The 21,521-nt window shown below is 42.8% G+C and overlaps 1 protein-coding gene across 1 annotated transcript in view; it reads right to left on the minus strand.

The window, feature by feature from the left end:
- The window catches only part of LOC120522960 (hemicentin-1-like), a 112,002-nt gene that overhangs the window by 18,205 nt on the left and 72,276 nt on the right, over positions 1–21,521 (minus strand). The window contains exons 15-18 of the mRNA XM_039743818.1: positions 20,766–21,041; positions 19,417–19,518; positions 19,266–19,325; positions 17,592–17,654 (exon numbers count right to left, since the gene is read on the minus strand). Of these exons, the coding sequence (XP_039599752.1) occupies positions 17,592–17,654; positions 19,266–19,325; positions 19,417–19,518; positions 20,766–21,041 (501 nt within the window). The remainder of the gene's footprint in view (positions 1–17,591; positions 17,655–19,265; positions 19,326–19,416; positions 19,519–20,765; positions 21,042–21,521) is intronic.

The raw sequence follows: 21,521 nt of genomic DNA on the forward strand, positions 1-21,521 counted from the left end.
TTCGGGAATCACCAAAATCACCATCAAAATGCGATGTCTAATTGCGGATGGCAGCTCACATATTTACATTAATGCATTTCTATTCATTACCATTTGACATCCATGAACCCTCCATTGAATAAGGCAGTGGTTCTCAACCTGTGGGCGCGAAGTAACAAAAGGGGGGCGCGAAGATGTGAAAAAAGAAAACATCTGTTGGAACCAAAACAAATTAACTTAAACTACATTCTGATAATAGAACAATAAATACTGTATAGAGTTAGATAAATGTCGATAAAAGTTAAGTAGGTATAATCAAATATGCATCTACATTTCAAAAATGTTGGGGCGCGATTAAAACTGTTATGAAAACTCTGGTTGCAAATACTTAAAGGTTGAGAAACGCTGGAATAAGGTGATAACAAACCCACTGTGGTAGATCAGGTTGAATTTGCTCTGCTGCACCAAACATTCAAAGGTGTCAATCCAGAGCACATCAGAGAGGCTGAGAGACACGACGCAGATCAGTCACCGGCACAGACACACACGGGGCACTCCAAGGTGAGCAGTGCACATATCAAGGTCGGCATTAAAGATTGAGTGCTGAGGCAACAAAAAGCAGCGGGATAAACACATCTGGACCTGCTGTTGAAAAAGCATTTGCTTTTAACAGCAGCATCCCTCCCTCGTGAACACATCTTCAAGGTCCGGACAGGTGATCAGTAAAAGTGTTTTAGTCACAGCACAGTGCAATAATAAAACATTTCCTAAAACACATAGTTGTCCAGTCTGTATCATTCCTAAGCAATCTTCCAGTAATAGAGGCGCAATCCCAGTTACTAACACATTAACACTCAAAGTAAGAACACATTCCACCTTATCAATTTAATATTTAAAAATTTAAACCGCTAAACCCGCCATCAACAACTACAAAAACAGTTGAAATCGTTACTCAAATATTTTTTTTGTTATAGACATAAAACAAGATGCCCATTTCCATTTGATATATCTTTACTAGTGTTCTCGCCTTGTTCGCTCCCGGTCCACGCTGGAATTTGCTGTTTAATAAAAAAAAAAAAAGAAAATCAGACTCTTTTGGGTCATAATTTACAGGGGGTGGACGTGGGACCCGAACCCACGTATGCTTTAGTATGAAGCGGTAACGCTACCGCTGCACCACTACTATTTTCAGGAGGATGGTATATAATGTATGTTTTTTAATGTATACATGTATGTATGTAGTGAAGACGAAAACAATTATATATAGATGTATACTATATGACATACCTTCAGTGTTGCATGAAAACGTTGAGGCGAAGAATGGATATTTAGGAGAGTATTATAGTGAGAGATGTGTCGTCACCCGTATTGCTAAAGCTCTTCTTTGCAGCATTATGCATTCAACAAGTCGGCGTTTGTATGATGTATAATTTATAATTTTATTTTTTGCCACAACGTATAATCGGGCACGATCATTTAACATGTATTGATCATCTACAAACTTTCATTTCAATGGGAATTCTGTTGAGTTTTTTAACTCTGTTGATGCCATATGTAGCCTACTTCAAACGGGAGCTCGTTGAACAAATAATGAGTGGAAGCTTTGCGAGTACTGAGATTGCGTCATGACGAGCTTTGAACGGGTCTCCGAAGCCTCAGACATGCGTACTAGTTAGATGATGACGGAGCTACCGAAGCCCCAGACATGCGTACTACTGAGATGATGACGAGGCAACTGAAGCCTCAGACATGCATACAAATGAGATTGCGTCATGACAGGCTTTGAACGGGGCACGAAGCCTCAGACATGCGTACTACTGAGATGATGACGGGGCACTGAAGCCTCAGACATGCGTACTACTGAGATGATGACGCGCTACTGAAGCCTCAGACATGCGTAGTAACGAGATTGGATCATGATAGGGCTTCGAGCAGACATGGTCACTGGTTACTGAATCTTTGTAAAGCCTCAGCACACTGAAAGGCATTGACCTCTTAATTTTGAGAGTCTATCTGACACTTAACTCTCTAGTTATATTTTGTAATTCGTATTGACATTACACATTTCAGTTGATATGGTTAAGCTACAATTCAGGTAGTTGCTGAGAATTAATTATTGTTCTTGTGGATTGCTGTGATTTCCTTTGTCTGATACATAGTGTCAAAGATATATTGTCATATATTAACTTTATATATATATGAAAAGATTAGGTAAATCGTTCAACCTTTTATGGAACACTTAATTTTGTTCAAAACCGTACGTCATATAGTATACATCTATACATATAATTTTTCGTCTTCATTAGGAGAATACAACAATGATACTCTCGTATCAATTAAACCATTTTAACGTGCATATGTCAAACAACATATTTCATCCGCCGCAGTAAGAACAGTAGTAGTAGTTCAGTTGTGCAGAGCTCGTTAATTATCCGGATTAGGTGGCTCAGTGGTGTTGTCGCTCAGGTTCGTGTCGCTGATCCTCCTCTTGTGAAAGTTTTTTTTCTATTCCTCCATTTAACAAGCTTGGACGGATAGCGAGCGAATCGAGCTATCGAGGGAAGGTTGGGCCACCGTAGTCGGGCAGGTGGCACACGCCCCTAATTATATTGTGTATGTAAAGAGTTTCACTGTAAAATGTAATAAGCTTCATATTTGTGTGTTTGGAGACCCAGGTGTCGTACTGAATTTGTATTGTAGAAAAATATACTACTGTCCATTATGCCTAAATGTGTCTTTTCGTGTCTGATCGCTATATGGCACTTCCAACTTGGGACAATTCGCTATAAACAGTTTCAGCCAACCTTCTAAACATGCAGAACGACAGTGTGAACCTTAATTGTTGCGCGCAGCATCTTCGTTTCAGTCAGTCATTGTCCTGTTAGACTATTTACTGTTAAGTGCTGCTTGAGCTACCGTTTATAGTACAACAGGTGGCCTACGTAGTTCTTAAATCGATATTGAAATGCACACACAAGTCTCCTAAATTATTTATTGAAATGCCTACATTTACAGTGTCCGTTTTAGGAAGTCGTAGTTTTACTTGTTCCCGTTATTAGGAATTATAATTTCTCAGTGTCACATATTATTCGTTACTACTCGAGTCCCGTATATTGAGATTCTGTTTTATATTCTGTATAAGGAAACTTTTTAAAAGTAGCGTTGATTAAACTGACTATAGCAGACTTGTCATCTTCTTAAAATGATTTTATCGATTTGATATTGACAATTAATCATTAGGTCAAACATCAAGGAGGATTTGAGTTAGCATGGACTGCACTGTTTCTTTTTTTTCGTGACATCGTGTCAGTAGAGAGTGCGTCACGTTAACAATGCATTCTGTCCTAAGTGACAGCGCACACACTTTTTTATATTTCCTAAAGGCCAATGTGTCTCAATTTTCTCATTAATATATTTTGACAGTGTCTTTTAGTGAGAATGATTATAAACATATTACCTGTGTTCATTTCCCATGTAGATCTGTAACGTTTGGTGAGTATAAATAAAAAGTAACAACACATATAATAGTTATGTTGCATTGTTTATGATTAACAAAATTCATCGTTTATCTGAAATGTTCTACGTATACAGTCGATTTATTCCACTTCTGAAGGTGTACATTGTCGGTATTACTTTATTACATGTTATTACTTTAACATGGCCTTTTATAACTTCACTTTAACTTAATACTGATACTCTGTATGTTCAATTCTTCATAATAACTATTCACAGTGGCTCCAAAATCCATACTGACCCCAACTCTCTCTTCTGTTTTTCCGGTGGCCTGCGCCACCACCACCTACTCAAAGCATCATGATGCACCAACATTGATGGACTGAAAGCCAGAAGTCTACGTGACCATCATCATCAGGTCCTTCCATGAAAACCCTAAATACAAAGAGGACTGTTTCATTTATGTTAGGTAGATTGCCCAGAGGGACTGGGCAGTCTCGTGGTCTGGAACCCCTACAGATTTTATTTTTTTCTCCAGCCTTTGGAGTTTTTTTTTTTTCTGTCCACCTGGCCATCGGACCTTACTTATTCTATGTTAATTAATGTTGACTTATGTTTATTTTTTATTGTGTCTTCTATTTTTCTATTCATTTTGTAAAGCACTTTGAGCTACATTTTTTTGTATGAACATGTGCTATATAAATAAATGTTGATTGATAGATTGAATGATATTCTCCATTGCATTTGCTCCGAGTGTAACGTGTGCCAGTGTAACCGAGGGATGGCAGACGAGCTCACGTAATGGGTGACAAGGCACATTCTCATCCTGATGTCCAGGCTCTTGTCATAAATATTCCCATCTTGTGCTTTTCTCGTTCCTGCAAGTTTACTATTATTATTGGACATGTAGAGGAAATGTGTTTTATTTTATGTCTATGAAAGGAAGGACGGTAAAGCCTTGAATGAAACTGAGTGTTGATGCTTTGGGTAACAAGACAGGTTAAGGAGCAGAGAACATTGAATGTGATATTGACTGCGGGGGATTGTGTAACTGGAAGATGGTTTAAGAATACAGAAACGGCAAAAACTTAGTCTTTCAGTAATTCTATTTACATCAATTATTTACTCTGTTGTGCTGCACTTCGGAAGATTACTTATTTACCCCCCCAGCGCAGCCTTTGATAAGATGAATTCACAACTAAAGGAATGTTCATGACAAAGTCAGGTGCTTTTTTGAAAGTTTGGCTCCAGATGTGCTTATCCAGCTTCTCCTTCTTCTCAGTACTTGAGTGATCTTTACGTTCACCTTTGGATGAATTTGCAAAGTTTCTTTACAACTTTTTTGTCTCATTAACGCAGAAATCCCAAGGCTTTCCTAAAATTGCAGAAGACACTGTTGATGGCGCTGATTCTGTTTTAAAGACAATTGTGATTAGTTATGCAGAACACGCTTTTACTCACATTGCTTTTTGGAAATCAATAATACAAATCGGCAACAGATCTGGGAATCACTGAATAGTAAAACGTTTAATGAGGAATGTCTTGCATATACTGGTGTAATGACCACGTCGGCTTTAGTGAAGCATTTCTTAGCCTCTGTGATATGATCGACATGGGGTAGAATAGATTCTGGATTGTTACAATACGTGCTACCTTACGCAAAATATGCTCATCGATTTGTTACAGATTCTTGGTGGACACAATTCCACACCGAGGAAAAAGGTGCCCCATGTAAATCGTTCATAATGTCTCCAAAATATATTTGTTAACTTTCAAACAAGTACTACTTAACTGTTTTATACAAAATCCTTATTTCAACATATGCGAGCCCCAACTAGGATTTGAACTCGGGTTAGCGTATTTTATCAATATAGCACAGACAACCGCTTTTACGCTTTCAGCCAAAGCACTTCAGCAGACTAGTTACTGACCAAATCGACTGCTGACTGCGCGGATATCAATGACGTCATTACGCTAGCGTGCTCAAAATCACGTGACGGGCGCATTTGAAGCAAGCCTCGAAGCGGTGCTTCGATCTCCAGTGCTTCGATAGCTCGACACAGTGTCGAAACCTGAGTATCGAGCGGCCCATCACTACTAAAAGCCTCCTCAGAGCTGGCAGTTGAACTTGTGCCAACCCCACTTGGCCACACTGCCTGCTGGTAAGAAGGAAGGAAGCAAGTGGCTTTAGTGACCTTCGTTTTTTTTCCCCACATTTTTGTGGTGTTCTTCAGGAAGTTCTGAAATTGTGGCAGATGTGCACTTCTCTGTTCCCTGTGAATGACTGCCCTCTGTCCCGTGTCACTTTTAGGCCTTGTCTGGACTGGAGCCATAGTAGATTTTCTTCTTTTGAGAGCACATTTTTATTAAGTCTCAATCAAATACACCAGTCAAGAAAATCAGACCAAATACCACAAGTCAAGGTAAGTATTAAAAACCTCCCACAACCCGCAACTGCCACATAAAAATATGGCCAAAAGAAGATCTTAGGTCACTCGTGATCATTCAGTCCGGGTTAAGGGACACACGGCAGACACAGAGAGCCTGCAAACAGAAATGACGTGTAAATAAAAAGAGCCAGAAACCAAAAACCAAGACTTGGGACCGAACGCTGATCATCAGTCGAGCAGCCCTTCACCAAACGCACGCCACTCTGCCACATCGGGAGAGACGATCCATTGATCTGTGTGATGAAAGTTGATGTCAGACCCACTTAAAGGAAGAGTGAGTGTTGTGAGGAGTCGACACCAACACAATCAGGAGATTCGCAGTGAGAAGGGAGGACTGAAACCATCTTACAGACAGACCTCAATATGTGCGTCTCGGGAACAGCAGGTCTGACGTTGTGGTCAGCAGCACAGGAGTGCCACAGAGGACTGGACTTTCACTGGTCCTGTTCAGCCAACATACATCAGACTTCCAATACAACTCGGAGTCCTGCCACGTGCAAAGGTTCACTGATGACACTGCTATGGTGGGCTGCATCAGGAGTGGGCAGGAGGAGGAGTACAGGAACCTAATCAAGGACTTTGTTGAATGGTGCGACTCAAACCACCTACACCTGAACACCAGCCAAACCAAGGAGCTGGTGGTGGATTTTAGGAGGCCCAGAACCCTCATGGACCCCGTGATCATCAGAGGTGACTGTGCAGAGGGTACAGACCTATAAATACCTGGGAGTGCAGCTGGATGATAAATTGGACTGGACTGCCAATACTGATGATCTGAGAAAGAGAGGACAGAGCAGACTATACTTCATTAAAAGGCTGGCGTCCTTCAACATCTGCAATAAGATGCTGCAGATGTTCTATCAGACGGTTGTGGCGAGCGCCCTCTTCTACGCGGTGGTGTGCTGGGGAGGCAGCATAAAGAAGAGGGACAAACTGGTGAGGAAGGCAGGCTCTGTTGTAGGCACGGAGGTGGACAGTTTGACATCCGTGGTAGAGCGACGGGCACTGAGCAGACTCCTGTCAATCATGGAGAATCCACTGCATCCACTGAACAGGATCATCTCCAGACAGAGGAGCAGCTTCAGCGGCAGACTGCTGTCACCTTCCTGCTCCACTGACAGACTGAGGAGACCCCACACTATGAGACTCGGGGGGTAAACGTTAACATTATACAAAGTTATTGTCTGTTATACCTGCATTGTTATCACTCTTTAATTTAATATTGTTATTATCAGTATGCTGCTGCTGGAGTATGGGAATGTGGGATTAATAAAGTATCTATCTATCTATCTATCTATCTATCTATCTATCTATCTATCTATCTATCTATCTATCTATCTATCTATCATATAGTGCCTTTCATTTCTATCTATCTATCTATCTATCTATCTATCTATCTATCTATCTATCTATCATTATATAGTGCCTTTCATATCTATCTATCTATCTATCTAGTAATTTATTCACAATCTGATCCTAGGGGCCGGCTGGGCAGTGGCGTCCAGGTCCGCGTCACTATCAGATCACACGCCGGAGACCAACAAACTGGCTCTCTAAATGGAATTTATAATAACTTTTTTAATGGCTTTATTACAGCAGCTGTAAGTTAGAAAAAATAAAATAAATTGTGGGGATTGAATGTGGCAGTTGTGGGTGGCAGTAGTCGTACATACATACTGTATTTTATCTTTCCAAGACAACTTTATGAAGGAAGATTATTAAAATGTAGCGTAAGTAGAAACTGTTCTGTGCTATAAAATGAAGCCATTTCAATTCGTACCAAATTAAAACGACAGCCCCGGCTGACAGGACACTACGACACCATCGTCCTGCTTTACACGAGTTCTGAGAAAATGGACATCATAAAGTGAGGAGTCAATGGTCCCAAGGAATCTGCCTTGTCGGTAGGAGATCGCTTGGTCATACGCAGTATTTTGCTCGTTTGTCTTCAGTCGTTTCTCCATTTGTGACGGGTTCAGCAGACAGCACCTGATCTGAAGTCGTTGTATCGTTACCTCCACCATTTCACTCGCTGCCCTGCCTACACTACCTGCTGGCGGCCGTTGCGACGATTCACCAGCATCAGGATTCTCAGTTACCACTGCTGGCCCTTCTCAGTTTTGATGAAGGTACAGCTCTTGGTAAGCTTAGCGTTTTTCAATTCCTGTTGCCGGCGTGCCTTACGTTTAGCAGCAGCACTCTTATAATGTTTGCCGGATTTGCTGCTACTGGCCGACATGGCGTTGTATGGCGAGAGCATATAAAGCGTCAAACTGATCAAATATTCACTGTTGGCCGACTAACAGGAACCACAATTTAACAAAAGAATTGTAATCATTTACAAGTTCAAACTTTGAAAACTGTTGACTTCAAATCAAAGTACACAAGTAACAGTTATTCAAGATAATAACGTATATTTACACTATCCCGGTGCCTTTGGCTGCCAACCCCCAGTTGCGGGCAGTCTGCCATTGGCATTGTGAAGAGGGGGGCTGAACGCACCCCAAAGAGACCCGGTCGCTCCTCCCAAACCCGCTCTTAAACGGTGATACAATGGGAAACAAATACGTTGTCTGTTTTACCTCCTCTTTGCTCGATCAGCTGCTGCTGCCACCGCCGTGGGATCTTCATCTCGTGTGGCACTTCAAACATTTAAAAGCCTGTACAGCAGCTGTCCTGCTCTTTGTCTTTTATTGGTTAAACCTCTTGACACAATGGCTCGTCTTGTGGGACTTGAGTTCTTGATATTTTTTAGTTTATCCATCCGTCCATTATACAATGGGGGTCTGCTGGAGCCAATCCCAGCCAACACAGGGCACAAGGCAGGAAACAAATCCCGGGCAGGGCGCCAGCCCACCGCAGGACACACACATACCCTCACACACCAAGCACACACTAGCGACAATGTAGGACCACCAATGCACCAAACCTGCATGTCTTTGGACTGTGGGAGGAAACACGAGGAGAACATGCAAAGTCCACGCAGGGAGGACCCAGGAAGTGAACTCGGTGAACCAAGAAAGAACAGCACCAGAGATACCAAGAGCTGAAAGACGGGACAGTAAAATGTCCTGGTAACGGTACCAAATGTCAAGGAGAGCTAGAAGAGCGGCCATCCCAGAATCTGCGGTTAAAAGCAAGTCATTTACAGTGAGGACCATAAATATTTGGACAGAGACCACTTTGTTGTCATTTTGGTTCTGTCCTTTAAAACAATGAATTTGAAATGAAACAACTCAGATGACGTTGAAGTGCAGACTTTCAGCTTTAATTCAGTGGGTTGAACAAAACGATGGCATAAAAATGTGAGGCGACTAAAGTATTTTACGAACACAATCCCTTCATTTCAGGGGCTCAAAAGTAATTGGGCAAATTAAATAACTGGAAATCAAATGTTCATTTCTAATACTTGGTTGAAAACCAATGCCAGCCTGAAGTCTTGACCTCCTGGACATCACCAGATGTTGAGTTTCCTCCTTTTTAATGCTCTGCCAGGCCTTTACTTTCAGTTGCTGTTTGTTTGTGGGCCTTTCTGTCCGAAGTTTAGTCTTCAACAAGTGAACTGCCTGCTCAGTTGGGTGAAGATCAGGTGACTGACTTGGCCATTCCAGAATTTTCCACTTCTTTGCTTTAATAAACTCCTGGGTTGCTTTGGCTGTATGTTTTGGGTCATTGTCCATCTGTATCATGAATCAATTTGACGTCATTTAGCTGATTTGAGCAGACAGTATGTCTCTGAACACCTCAGAATTCATTCGGCTGCTCCTGTCCTGTGTCACCTCATCAATAAACACGAGTGTCCCAGTGCCACTGGCAGCCATCACACTGCCTGCCTCCACCGTGTTTTACAGATGATGTGCTATGGCTTTGGATAATGAGCTGTTCCATGCCTTCTCCATACTTTTTTCTTGCCTTCATCACTCTGGTAGAGGTTGATCTTGGTGTCATCTGTCCAAAGAATGTTTTTCCAGAACTGTGCTGGCTTTTTTAGATGTTCTTTAGCAAAGTCCAGTCTAGCCTTTCTATTCTTGAGGCTTATGAGTGGCCTGCACCTCTCAGTGCACCGTCTGGATTTACTGTCATGCAGTCTTCTCTTTATGGTACACTTGGATATCGATACGCCGACCACTGGAGAGTGTCGTTCACTTGGTGGGCTGTTGTGAAGGGGTTTCTCTTCACCATGGAAATGATTCTGCGATCATCCACCACTGTTGTCTTCTGTGGACGTCCAGGTCTTCTTGTGTTGCTGAGTTCACCAGTGCTCTCTTTCTTTTTCATGATGTACCAAACTGGAGATTTTGACACTCGTAATATTGTAGCAATTTCTCAGATGGGTTTTTTCTGTTTTCGCAGCTTAAGGATGGCTTCTGTCACCTGCATGGAGAGCTCCTTTGACCGCATGTTGTCTGTTCACAGCAAAATCTTCACATGCAAGCAGCACACCTCAGATCAACTCCAGGCCTTTTATCTGCTGAATTGATAAGACATCACGACGGACTTGAACACACCTGACCATGAAATAGCCTTTGAGTCAATTGTCCGATTACTGTTGAGCTCCTGGAATGAAGGGATTGTGTTCATAAAATACTTTAGTTACCTCACATTTTTATGCCATCGTTTTGTTCAACCCACTGAATTAAAGCTGAAGGTCTGCACTTCAACGTCATCTCAGTTGTTTCATTTCAAATGCATTGTGGTGATGTACAGAACAAAATGAGAAAAAAGGTGTCTCTGTCCAAATATTTCTGGACCTCACTGTAAGTAAAGCCGTTTCAGTGCTGTGGGGCTCTGAGTCCCGATTCAAAAGGCTCCAGCAGGTTATACAAGTTTAGATGATCACTGAGTTGAGCAGCAGCAACCTTTACTAAGATCTTAGTCAGAAATAGAAGATTAGAAATTGGGCGATAAAAATGTAGCTGTAACGGATCTGAGCCCTGCAGGTTTTTTTAAAACCGGGGTTACAACAGCAGTTTTTAACTTGCTTGTTTTGCCTCCATTTTAATTGACGTGACTCGGACCCCCTTAGTTGTCTCTTTTTCCTTAATGAGCAGCCAAACAATAATGAGACACAAAATGAAAATAACGAAAGGTGAGGGTCTCAGTCATGTTGGGGGGCTCAGGTCACCAAAACATCTTGGCGGTGGTCTTAAAAAAAACAGAAAACCAACAGTGTGCTGTGGCAGAACGAGAGCAGCGACAAGTCCTGACATTCAATAACGGCTTTAATTAACAGCAAGCATCGGCTTCTCATTAAGAAACTGGTTGGAGTGAAATGGGCTGGAGTCTGATGTCCCAGTTTAACGGGTCGTCTGTCGGCTCGTCTCGCGTCTCGTTTCTGTTCAATGAAGAAACAAATCAAGTCGGAGGACTGAAGCCTTAAAAACGAAGGGTAGAGGAGCTCATTAGCAGTGAAACTCGTCGCTGATTAGGAAAAGGGTGAGAATGAAAACCTGCAGCCACAGCGGCCCACTAGCACCGGAGTTGGACCCCCCCTTATCTAGAATATTCATAAGCCTTAATATATAACATTAAATGCCATTTAAAAGATGTTCATATGTTTGAAGTGTGTATGTGCTAGCGTGCACGTTTACTCAGTTTTCTTTAAATTTAAGGGCCTTGAAGGCTTTTTGTCATTTTATTTGGTCTTTAGTCAGCCAGAAGGCCCAGCAGAGCCGTCATGTCCCCAAGAGAAAAGCTCGCTTACTCAGTTCCCTCAAAAAACACAGCGTCCTTAGTCCACAGAGAGCCAGGCAAGTGAACAACAAGCAGCCACATTAAAATCAAAAGCAGCGGCCTGTAAAACGAGAGCGCCTGTCCAAAGCACTGCTTTAATTCATTTAAAGTTCTAAAGCCAATAACAAGGCATAGCGATCCTGGATCTAAACCTCAACGCCATCAGCTGACACCGGCGTGGTATAAAGTGTGTGAAGGGTCAGTTATAGGCGAGGTACAAATTTAAAGTTGGACATTAAGGGACAGAGAGGTGTAATCAAGTATAATAGGCTTCCACAAGATGGTGGAGAAGAAGGGAGGTCAGATCAGTAGACTGAAAATAAAGATGGGGGACTTGCGTATGCCTTACTAGCTTTAAGCTTGGAGTTAACTAATAGAAAAATGGATGGGAGGGGAGTGGGGAGGACATTGGGACACCGGACAATAAAAGAAGAAGAAGACAAGACAGAAAACCTGGACTTCAGTAACTGGGACGTTTCAAGTCTGGAGTCACGGTGAATGTCACCCGCTGTTTTTAATACCTTGGCTTTCCCAGGGTGAAAAAGGGAAGAGTTTCCCACTAAGACAAAGTGCCAAACTGGAGAAGAGCCTTCCATCAAATCTGAAGAGCTTACAAACCTCGGGGAAAGGAAAGGGCAAAGCCGAGAGGGGTCTGTGGGTGACCATGTTGAATTGTATAGGGCTGTGGTTTAGCGGGACGATTTAAACATCTCCATGATGGTGGAATGGCACACACCTGGCGATACCACCCAGGCAAAGAGAGACGTCTACTTGACCTATCACAAGTCTGCAAAATTACTTCACAAAAGGTTTCTAACTATTCCAAAGAAACGAAAGAGAGAAGAGATTTGACTTCCAACCAATGTTTGATGGAGGAATGAGGGGTTTGGTGGCATTTATGGTAATGTGGGACTGCCAAATGAACTGACAGTGAGAGAGACGACCATGATCAAACACAATTAGGTGTCAGTGTCAACACATTTAAGTGAACTGAGCACAGGAGTTCACTGAGGGAAAAACAAGACAATGGCAACGGGAGTTTAGTAGAAGCAGATCAGAACTGAATCAATTAATTTTATAGCCAGACAGGGTTTCAGGGTTGTCACCACATGCACGAATGGTGGACAATTTAAAGGCTCAAACAATAGTATTTCTCCACCAGACCAGGGGTTGGCACTGTACTCTAAATCTTTCTCCTGATTCCCTCTGTAGACCAACAGATGAACCCCCAACCCCTTAACGCGCACACATGCCGGTCCCGGGACATAACAGCGTTTTAAAATGTTACAGTAATGTGTGCATGCCCATCTGCCATGCGTCTCGACACCCTACCCATCAAATGAAACTTCAAAGTCTCGTCTTTCCGATGATATAAACCATTTTGACACACAACAACCACAGCACTGACACTAAAGCCTTTTTTACAGAGAAGTACATACTTTTAAGAGTTGACTGTCCCTACCTTTGAAGACCCCCTGCAACTCAAACATCAATATTTCCGAGCAGTATTGATCCCATTGTGTCCGTTAGGCTCCAGCGAATATAATCCAGTAAAACGATTAGGTCCAAAACACACGATATATCCTCAAAGGGACAAAAACTCCAGAAAACGTTTCATAACTTGAGACCACCTACATAATTTTTTTTTCATTTATATTGATCATATCAGACGTAATTTGTTTCTGTCGGCGATAACCATGCTACAGCATGAAACACGGAAGTGTTAGCTTCCGAAAGACACCTAAGTTGGCCAATTACGACGGGTCTGGGGTTGACTGGCACCTCGCATAGTCAACGAGTGTCACAGACAGCTGAACGATGACGTACAACTCCAAACCCTGGTAGAATCTACCAGTTTGATTGGACACTGTGAGTGGCACTCAAAACTTACAGCCAATGAGCAGCCGAGCATTTTGATATGTAACTTGCCATACTAACTTGTAAACAAAAGATCGAGGAGCGCTGAAGCTGGCATTTGTGCCAGTCTCCAGAGTTGGTGTGTGGTTGTTTATTGTGATTTCGCCAAGTTTTTTCGCATTTTAAATATGGATAAACATACCGATAAACGTAAATACACTCTCGATTAAATAATAGATGCATGTACGCGGCGTGAAAGTATTCAATCGGCCCAGGAGACGTCTAATGGCAGAGAGCGACATGTGCCACGCCCTTGTGCTTTCTGCTTGCTAGTGATTGCTGCCATCAAGTGGCACGTGGAAAAACGCTGAGCTGTGTTGTAACAGTTTATAAAAGAAATATATATAGTTTGTGTGCATTTTATAAAAAAAAATGTCATTTTGACAGGTATTCTTTTCAAATTTGAAATGTGAGTAGTCAACAAGTTATTCTGTTGGTACATAGTGTGTTTCTGTCCTCACCTACCTACCGCAGCTATAGAGGCCTTTATTTTCATAAAAAAACTTAGGCGAGAACAAAAAAATTCGTTTTTTTTGTGAGTTCTAATGTGCATAACTTTTAATCAGTCACACCTACAGTGATTCTGACTACTAAGGGTGAAACTAGAGAATGTGACCTTTACAAAGAGACCAAACATGTGTTTATACTCCAGATAGTTCAATAACAGCAATGATTCTAATTTGGAGAGGTCGAATTACAAGCGATTTAGCAAAAATGACCCCGCTTGATAAGGGGTTTTAAAGAAATCACTTCCGCTTCCACTCCAGCCAACCCTGCCTCCAAATGACATCACTTCCACATCCGGTCCCTCTGAACCCACCTCTTCCTGTCCATCTGCTTTATAACCGCCATGTTTTGCCTATGTACCTCAGGGGGGTATTTTCCGTACGTCGCTTAAATCATCCGAGATCAGATGCCTCATCTTGGATGAGTTAATGCCGGTGAAGCTCATCCGGGATAAGTCGGTTTTTCAAACGCAGTCGTGTAGTAGATTAGTCGAGCTGGATCTAATCATCCGAGATGAATGCGCGCGCCTCCGCTGATTGAAAAGCCCACACATATATATTGAGTCTAGAGAACATGATCAGCAAGTCTTTGATAGGCTGCAACAAAATGACGAAAGAACGGGCGCATTTTTTTTTTCTTCTTCACACAAGCGGAGCAGGACCTTTTATTCAAAGGATATGAAGAATTTCAAGATTTAATACGCACAAAGGGTAACACTGCAAAAGCTGCCCAAACCAGAAAAGACGGCTGGCAGAAAGTGGCCGACAAATTAAACGTGTAAGTAGTGTGCATTGTACTTACTGAATGCAGCGTTTCATTTCCTATGTGTCAGATTAATTATTATTTAATATGTCGTAATTCCAGCACAAGGAGAACATGAGAACAGGTTAAAGTGAAGTACAAGAATATACTTCAAACAGGTAAATATTGGAATATAACTGTTTAAAGAATTGTTGACATAAAGAATCATATATAATATAAAAAACATTCATTTTAAAGCTAATAAGAAGAAGGCAGAGAAGCAAATAAACAGGTGGCGGTCCACGTGGTCCAGACCTCACCCCTGCAGAAGAGTTGGCTCTCCAGCAAAATGCCCATCGCCCTGTTTCTGAGGGCATTTTTTTTTTGTTGGGTCAGTTGCAGGGAATATCTTATCCCTAAACCTTGTGCCTGACGAACGAGATATTGACGAAGGTCAAATATTTGATGAAGACGCTGTGTCTGATTATTCTTCAGGAGGTGAGGTAGACATTTTCCAAATAATGTTTGATCAAACTCCACTCTGCTCAGTCCCATGTGCGCCAATCACATTCGGAAATCCCGGGTAATGAGAGTGTTAGGCTGATCGTGAGATTCTTTATGGAGCTCTGGCTGTTTTTGCCTGACGTGTAATGTCATGAAACGCTTCTTTTACTGTCTGCACACGCAGGTGTCCAGGAAACACAATGAAGACCCGAAGGAAATACTTCAGAGCCGAACAGACTTTACGAATTGCCTGGCAAACTGCACTTTTAGATAAGATTTTCTGCATCGCCTACAGTATATAAAAAAAAGTGCCGCTTGCAAAAAAACCTCAAAGCAATGCATACTGTGCGTGTGGTTGTGAGAGCCCGACTTCGCCTAGTTTGACTTCGATTATAAGGTGCTAATAAATCTTTGAGGTACAATATTCCCCCTCGGCTAAAGCGGTATCTTTCGAACAGAATTTCCTCTGGGAGCAGTAAAGGATTTTGACGATCACGCCAAACCCTCTGTACAGTGAACCCTCGTTTATCGCGGTTAATCCGTTCCAGACACTACCGTGATAAAAGAATTTTCGCGAAGTAGGATTCTTTATTTATAAATCGAATATTTTCACAGTTAGAGTATAGAAAACCTGTTTACGACCTTCTAAATACGTTTTTTAAAATTATTAGAGCCCTCTGGACATGAAATAACACCCTTTAGTCACCATTACACTCGTATTACCCAATATATTAGACAAAATAAGAGAAAATAAGACATATTAGACGTTACAAATATCATATTATTACTAGGCTCACCCGCCTTGTAAGGCGACTGACTTTTATCCTCAATTTTTGTGCGCTCCACGTGTACATCAGGCATGTAAGTGTAGGGAATGAGAACATCAAAGTGCCCATTCATAACATCTCCCGAAAACCTACGTTTTTTTATCCCCTCGAGTGCCTGTCCAAAGTCGTACAACGTCAGCCCGAATCTGTACCGCTAAAGACGGAGTTTCATGCACTAAATAAGCTATAGATGAGAATAAGCAGCACCATCTCCCCTGATATTTACTATGTGGTGAGGCATTTGTACTCCATCAACATTCATTATTTCCAGACACATAATTTTGTCTATTTTTCCAGCGCATCGCGCACAAAAGCAAGGGAACGATGAGAGCACCAGAACTCTGCTCACATCATGTCGCTTCGTACCGCAAGCTGCAAGTAGTAAGTCTGTGATAATCGGAATACCGCTACGCTTTGCACTCACGGGACGGAAGGACAATCCCGACCGCTTCTATATAGTAGATTATTGTACTGTACATTTAATTACACACACACACACAGTTCTTACACACAACCACTAACCTATGAAGGCACAACCTCAGTAGGAGAGTCTTCAGGTGGTGCAGTATCTTCAGCAGGTGCGTCGTTGTCTTCAGTGAAGGAGTACTAGGAGTAGGCAGTGGGTGTCTGGGTGCGCGACTGAAGAACATCTTGATAGGCAGTTGCTGGCGCTGTCTTTTCATATGCGTGAGGAGGCTTTGTAGGGTATTGCCATCTTTAATCATATCCAAGAGTTTCACCTTCTCCTGGATGGTAAGCATCTTCCTCCGGCGCTTAGTTTTATTGTCAGAAGGCTTAGAAAAAGCAGCACGTTTAGGAGCCATCGTAGGGCTTAGATAAAAGTTCTCAGAAAGCGCATGCTAAGTGACATAAGCGTGTATGAGAAAAAAAAGTGAAGCCGCGAAAGTCGAAGCGTGATATAGCGAGGGATCACTGTATATGAAATTCTCTTCTTATAATTTGCACACCGATATCAATTGGGTTGCTCATTCAGGAACGGCGAAGCCATGACTGAATGAATTCCATGCACGGACACTGATTAAGTGTGTGAGATAATCCTTGTTTACATTGAACAAACCTGCTCCGAGTAGCAAGAGTTTCAAAAAACCGACAGATCCAGGATCAGGCCAAATCGTCAACAATTACATCCGGCTAATTGAGTAATCCACGTACGAAAAATACCCCCCAGTTCTGTTTTGGACTCATGTCTGTGAAGACATCTTTCAACTTAAAAGTCAACTCAACACCCTTTTTTCAACTATAAAGGGGGGACTACCCCAAACCTTCTCCTGTCTGATCTGCTTATTTTACAAAAGATATGAGAAGGAGCAGCATGACCAAGAAAAAGCAAAACATCATCTGCACACAGAGAAACCTGAGCTGCAGCAGGAGTGATCACGTCAAGAGTGCAAGTGGCTCAAGTGAAACATTGAAAATTAAGGGGGATAAAGGACAATCTTAGATTCTTCTTGAGGCCTACCTTGATTCTGTTCTTGCTGACCAACAGAGTAAGTTGCTTCATTTCCAGCAGGTGAAGTTTCCTCTGCAAACAAAATGAAAAGGCAATTTGAGAGCTTTGAGGTATAAACCTACCAACCTGCCTGGAGGGACTTACAGAATAATCAAGTAAACACAAGTTTGGGAACAAATGTCACAGGACAAGGTGACAAATTTTAACTTGATGCCTATTGGTGATCAGTTCACATTCTGCTCACTTAACTATTCAAAGTAACAGACATTTTAAGCAAGGGGGCCCAAACATTTGCATGCCACTGTTCATATATGTGCTGACCCGTTGACTACTCTGTCAGGAAGCATCAAGGATTTGAACTTCATGTGTGCTGCTACTGGGAACCAATGCAGTGATCTGAAGAGAGTAGTGATGTGTACCCATCTCAGATGGTGGACCACTAGACATACCACTGTGGTTTGAATGATCATCAGTGGCTTGGTGTCACATTGCAGTGCTCCTGCCTGTAGTTAGACACAGTAGTCCAGACGTGACATGACCAAAGTCTGGACCAGGAGTTGTGCTGCATACAATCTGATCTAATTCAGAGGGAATCTGCAAGACCACAAGACAGTTGCAGCTTGGTCCTTGAAGGACAGCTGGTCATCGACCACCTCTCAAATGTTACATGCCAACTTGGTGGAGGTTATTAATAATGAGCCAAGCTTTTACTCCATAGGCTAGCCAGATTATAAGAGTAGAAGACCGTCTGTAATTTAGATGTTGGTGCCCAACGTAGCTCAAAATATTGCTGAAGTAAAGCAAGGTGCACGAGCAAGAGAGGTCATACGTCACGCATCGTGTTCATCTTGCTGGGGAAGGGAGTCAGCTGATCACCTGCTCTCCAGCAGATGCCATTTTTATGCTAAGGAAAGAAAACTACTGCCTGTAAAACCTGAAAGATAAACTGCAGTACTGACCACAACCACAAGGTGAGGCAAAAACGAGGAAGGATCTGAAGGAGAGGAGTGACGTGTGTCCACCTTGGATGGTTCAACGCAAGATGAGAAACATCTGAATGAGTTAGCAGGTCTTAGTCACGTGTTAAGAATTCTGCATGCTGGGTTTTACACAAACCGGACAAGACCACCAACTCCGAGTGGTCCTTTCATTTTGTTGTACATGTGCAGCTTATTTCTTTGCAGTCTCCATATGGGGTGGCTTTTCTCTATTGTATGACTCAAACTTTCTTTTGTTTTATTTTCCTTTGTATTTACCGGAGAGAATAAGCATGAATAAGAATTCCAGTACCCTGGGCACTAAAGGGCGGTACACCAGAGAGTATTGCTGCCTGGCAGTTTAAGAATTTGTTTTTGATTCCTGGCCTGGTTGTGGTTTATGGTCTTGTTTGGTTCCACCACCCATCTCAGAAGATCTGCTGTACAGGGCTGCTGTGGTAGAGTGATTGTGCTGACCAAGGTGGGATTGTGCCCAGTGCTCTTACGATACACTCAGGATCTGTTAGTGATACTAGATGTTAGTGAGCAAGTTTGAAAAATGGAATTGTGGGCAACCCAGGTGGGTTTGGTGTCTACCCCAAACAAGCAAGTGATGGTCACATCTAAAACCGTCTGGTTTAACCCTGGAAATGGCACAACTGGCAGGAAAAGCGTGCTGACTGAAAAGCAAAACCAAACTTGGTACCTTTCGCTGTTTTCAGCCCTTCAATAATGGCATACGTAGTCTCCTCCACTTCAAGTTTCTCTAGGAAGAACATCAAGAATAAGGAGAGTTACAAAAGGATGTGTAAAGGAAGGACAAGAAGGTGGCCATTTTGTAATGAAAGCCATGTTACCTGATGCCTTGTATCTCTTGACACACCATAGTGAGACCAGAATGATGAGAAGAACCACCAGGACGCTCCCTCCGACAAAGGCTACCATAGGCCACCAGGGTTCTGCACAGAAGATTAGCAGGAATTTTACTGGTGTGTAACATGACACATGCGACACTTAGACGGGCTCATTAGTGACTTCACCTGACCTTTTATGTTTATGTGTCAGGAAGAACAAAAACACTTACGATGTAAAGACCAAGCTGAGGATGACGGACGCAGTGTGATGTCTGCTTTGAGATATGAATTTGAGCTATGAACTCTGAAGAAAGTCGACGCTGTTAGCTGAATGATTTTGAAAATAAAGTGCTTTAGAAGAATAACGGGGATAACTTGGAGGACTACGGTCAGCAATAAAGAGTTTAGAGACGTGTTGAGTAACGGTGGACGCCAAGAACAGTCTGAGGAAAGTCTGGACGTGTCTGTGGGATGAAGGAGACTGGAAGGAGCTGAAGGAACAAGAAAGAAAGGAAGACAGAAAAGAAGATGGCGGGACTACAATGGATATGCAAAGCACAGTCCACTTGGGTCAAGACAGAAGGCTTTCACCATCGGCTCTGAAGGTCCACAGGACTATGGGGTGCAAAGAAGAAGAGAGCACATACAAGAATAATGTCCTTGAGTAGGTGTCTGAGGAAGAAAACACTCCACAAACATGAGTCCTGAGTGGCGTTTACCACCGTAGGCCTGTCTTAGCCCCTCTCCCTCAACCACCCCATAGGCGTACGTCCATATCCGTTATGAGGAAGCAGAAATAAAAGATGCCAAACATGACGCAGTCACTGAGCCTTATGGAAACCTGAACACTAGGTGTGTGTGTTGAAGTATTTAACGTTTCTCATCTTCCTGAGCCGACAAGATGTCCCAGAAGATCTCGACTGTCCTTCAGTGAATTTCAACAGGTTTCACTGCCTTTTTTTACAGAAATCTCAACAATGGTGCAATCCATTATTCATTGGATCTTGGCCTCAACTCGATGAACGGCAGAGTGCTGAACCGTGCGTGTTTGAATTACCCATAAGCCACCATGAACACGTTGTGTTACGTCAGGCGTCTATCTTCTGCAGTTACAGCATCATTTTCAAATTGTCTTCACTTTTTGAATGACCCTCTGATTAAGCCCAAACTGTCGTAACCCCACATTACTAATTCAATCAGCCATCGACTGACCTACTAGTATGCCATCCCAGTACTACAGGACCTCCAGCTGTACCCCTAACCCTGAGCCTCGCTGTCCTGCTCCATGACCCACATTTGGCCTTTAGATGCCCACAATCAACACTGAAGTGTGACCACTTTTTGCTCCTTACTTGCAATGCAGATCTTCTGAACCACACTCTCCTTTAGGATGTCATGCTCTATGGATGCGACACACGTGTAGTTGCCAGCATGGCTCTCGTTCATCTTCATGATGGTGTAAGTGATGTTCTCTCCCTCCGACAACACCACGCCATCTTTCAGAAAGCTGTAATGGACTGGCAATTTCTGTAAGCTGTTATTCTTCACTTCACAGGTCAGTTTAACCATCTCCTCTTCCTTGACTGACAGCCCTGGTACGCTGGTAAGCATAACACTGGAGAAGAAGTCTGGAAAATGGAAACAGATGACACGTTAGCATGACAGTGGAATCAAAAGGGCAACCACACATAACTACAAGATTGAAAAGTGTCCATTTGAATTGTTCAGAGTGGAGAGACATTGGTCCATATTCTCATTTGTTCACATGCCCATCTGCATGTCAGAGGGAGATGAGGGAGCCGGTGCCAGGAAGAGTGAGAGACGGCCCTGGATGGGGTGCCAGCTTACCGGGCTCTGGCCCCTTGCTAGTCCTCTCTGGCTCCAGGCAGGGCACCCCATCAAGCCTCCGACTCCCGCTGCCAGACTTGCACCCCTGTAGTCCATGGCACCACCCGCAGGATGCTTCTCTCAGCTTTTCACTGCCACTCCAGCTCCCAGGTCACTCATCTGCAATGGCCATCAGCCGTGGAGCGCCGTCCACATGCTCCGAGGGACTTCCTCCTGGCTGTCTGCCTTCTCCGTTTTCCATCTGCTCACTTGCACCAGAT

Source organism: Polypterus senegalus, chromosome 1 (genome assembly GCF_016835505.1).
Source record: "Polypterus senegalus isolate Bchr_013 chromosome 1, ASM1683550v1, whole genome shotgun sequence".
Lineage (NCBI taxonomy): Eukaryota > Metazoa > Chordata > Cladistia > Polypteriformes > Polypteridae > Polypterus > Polypterus senegalus.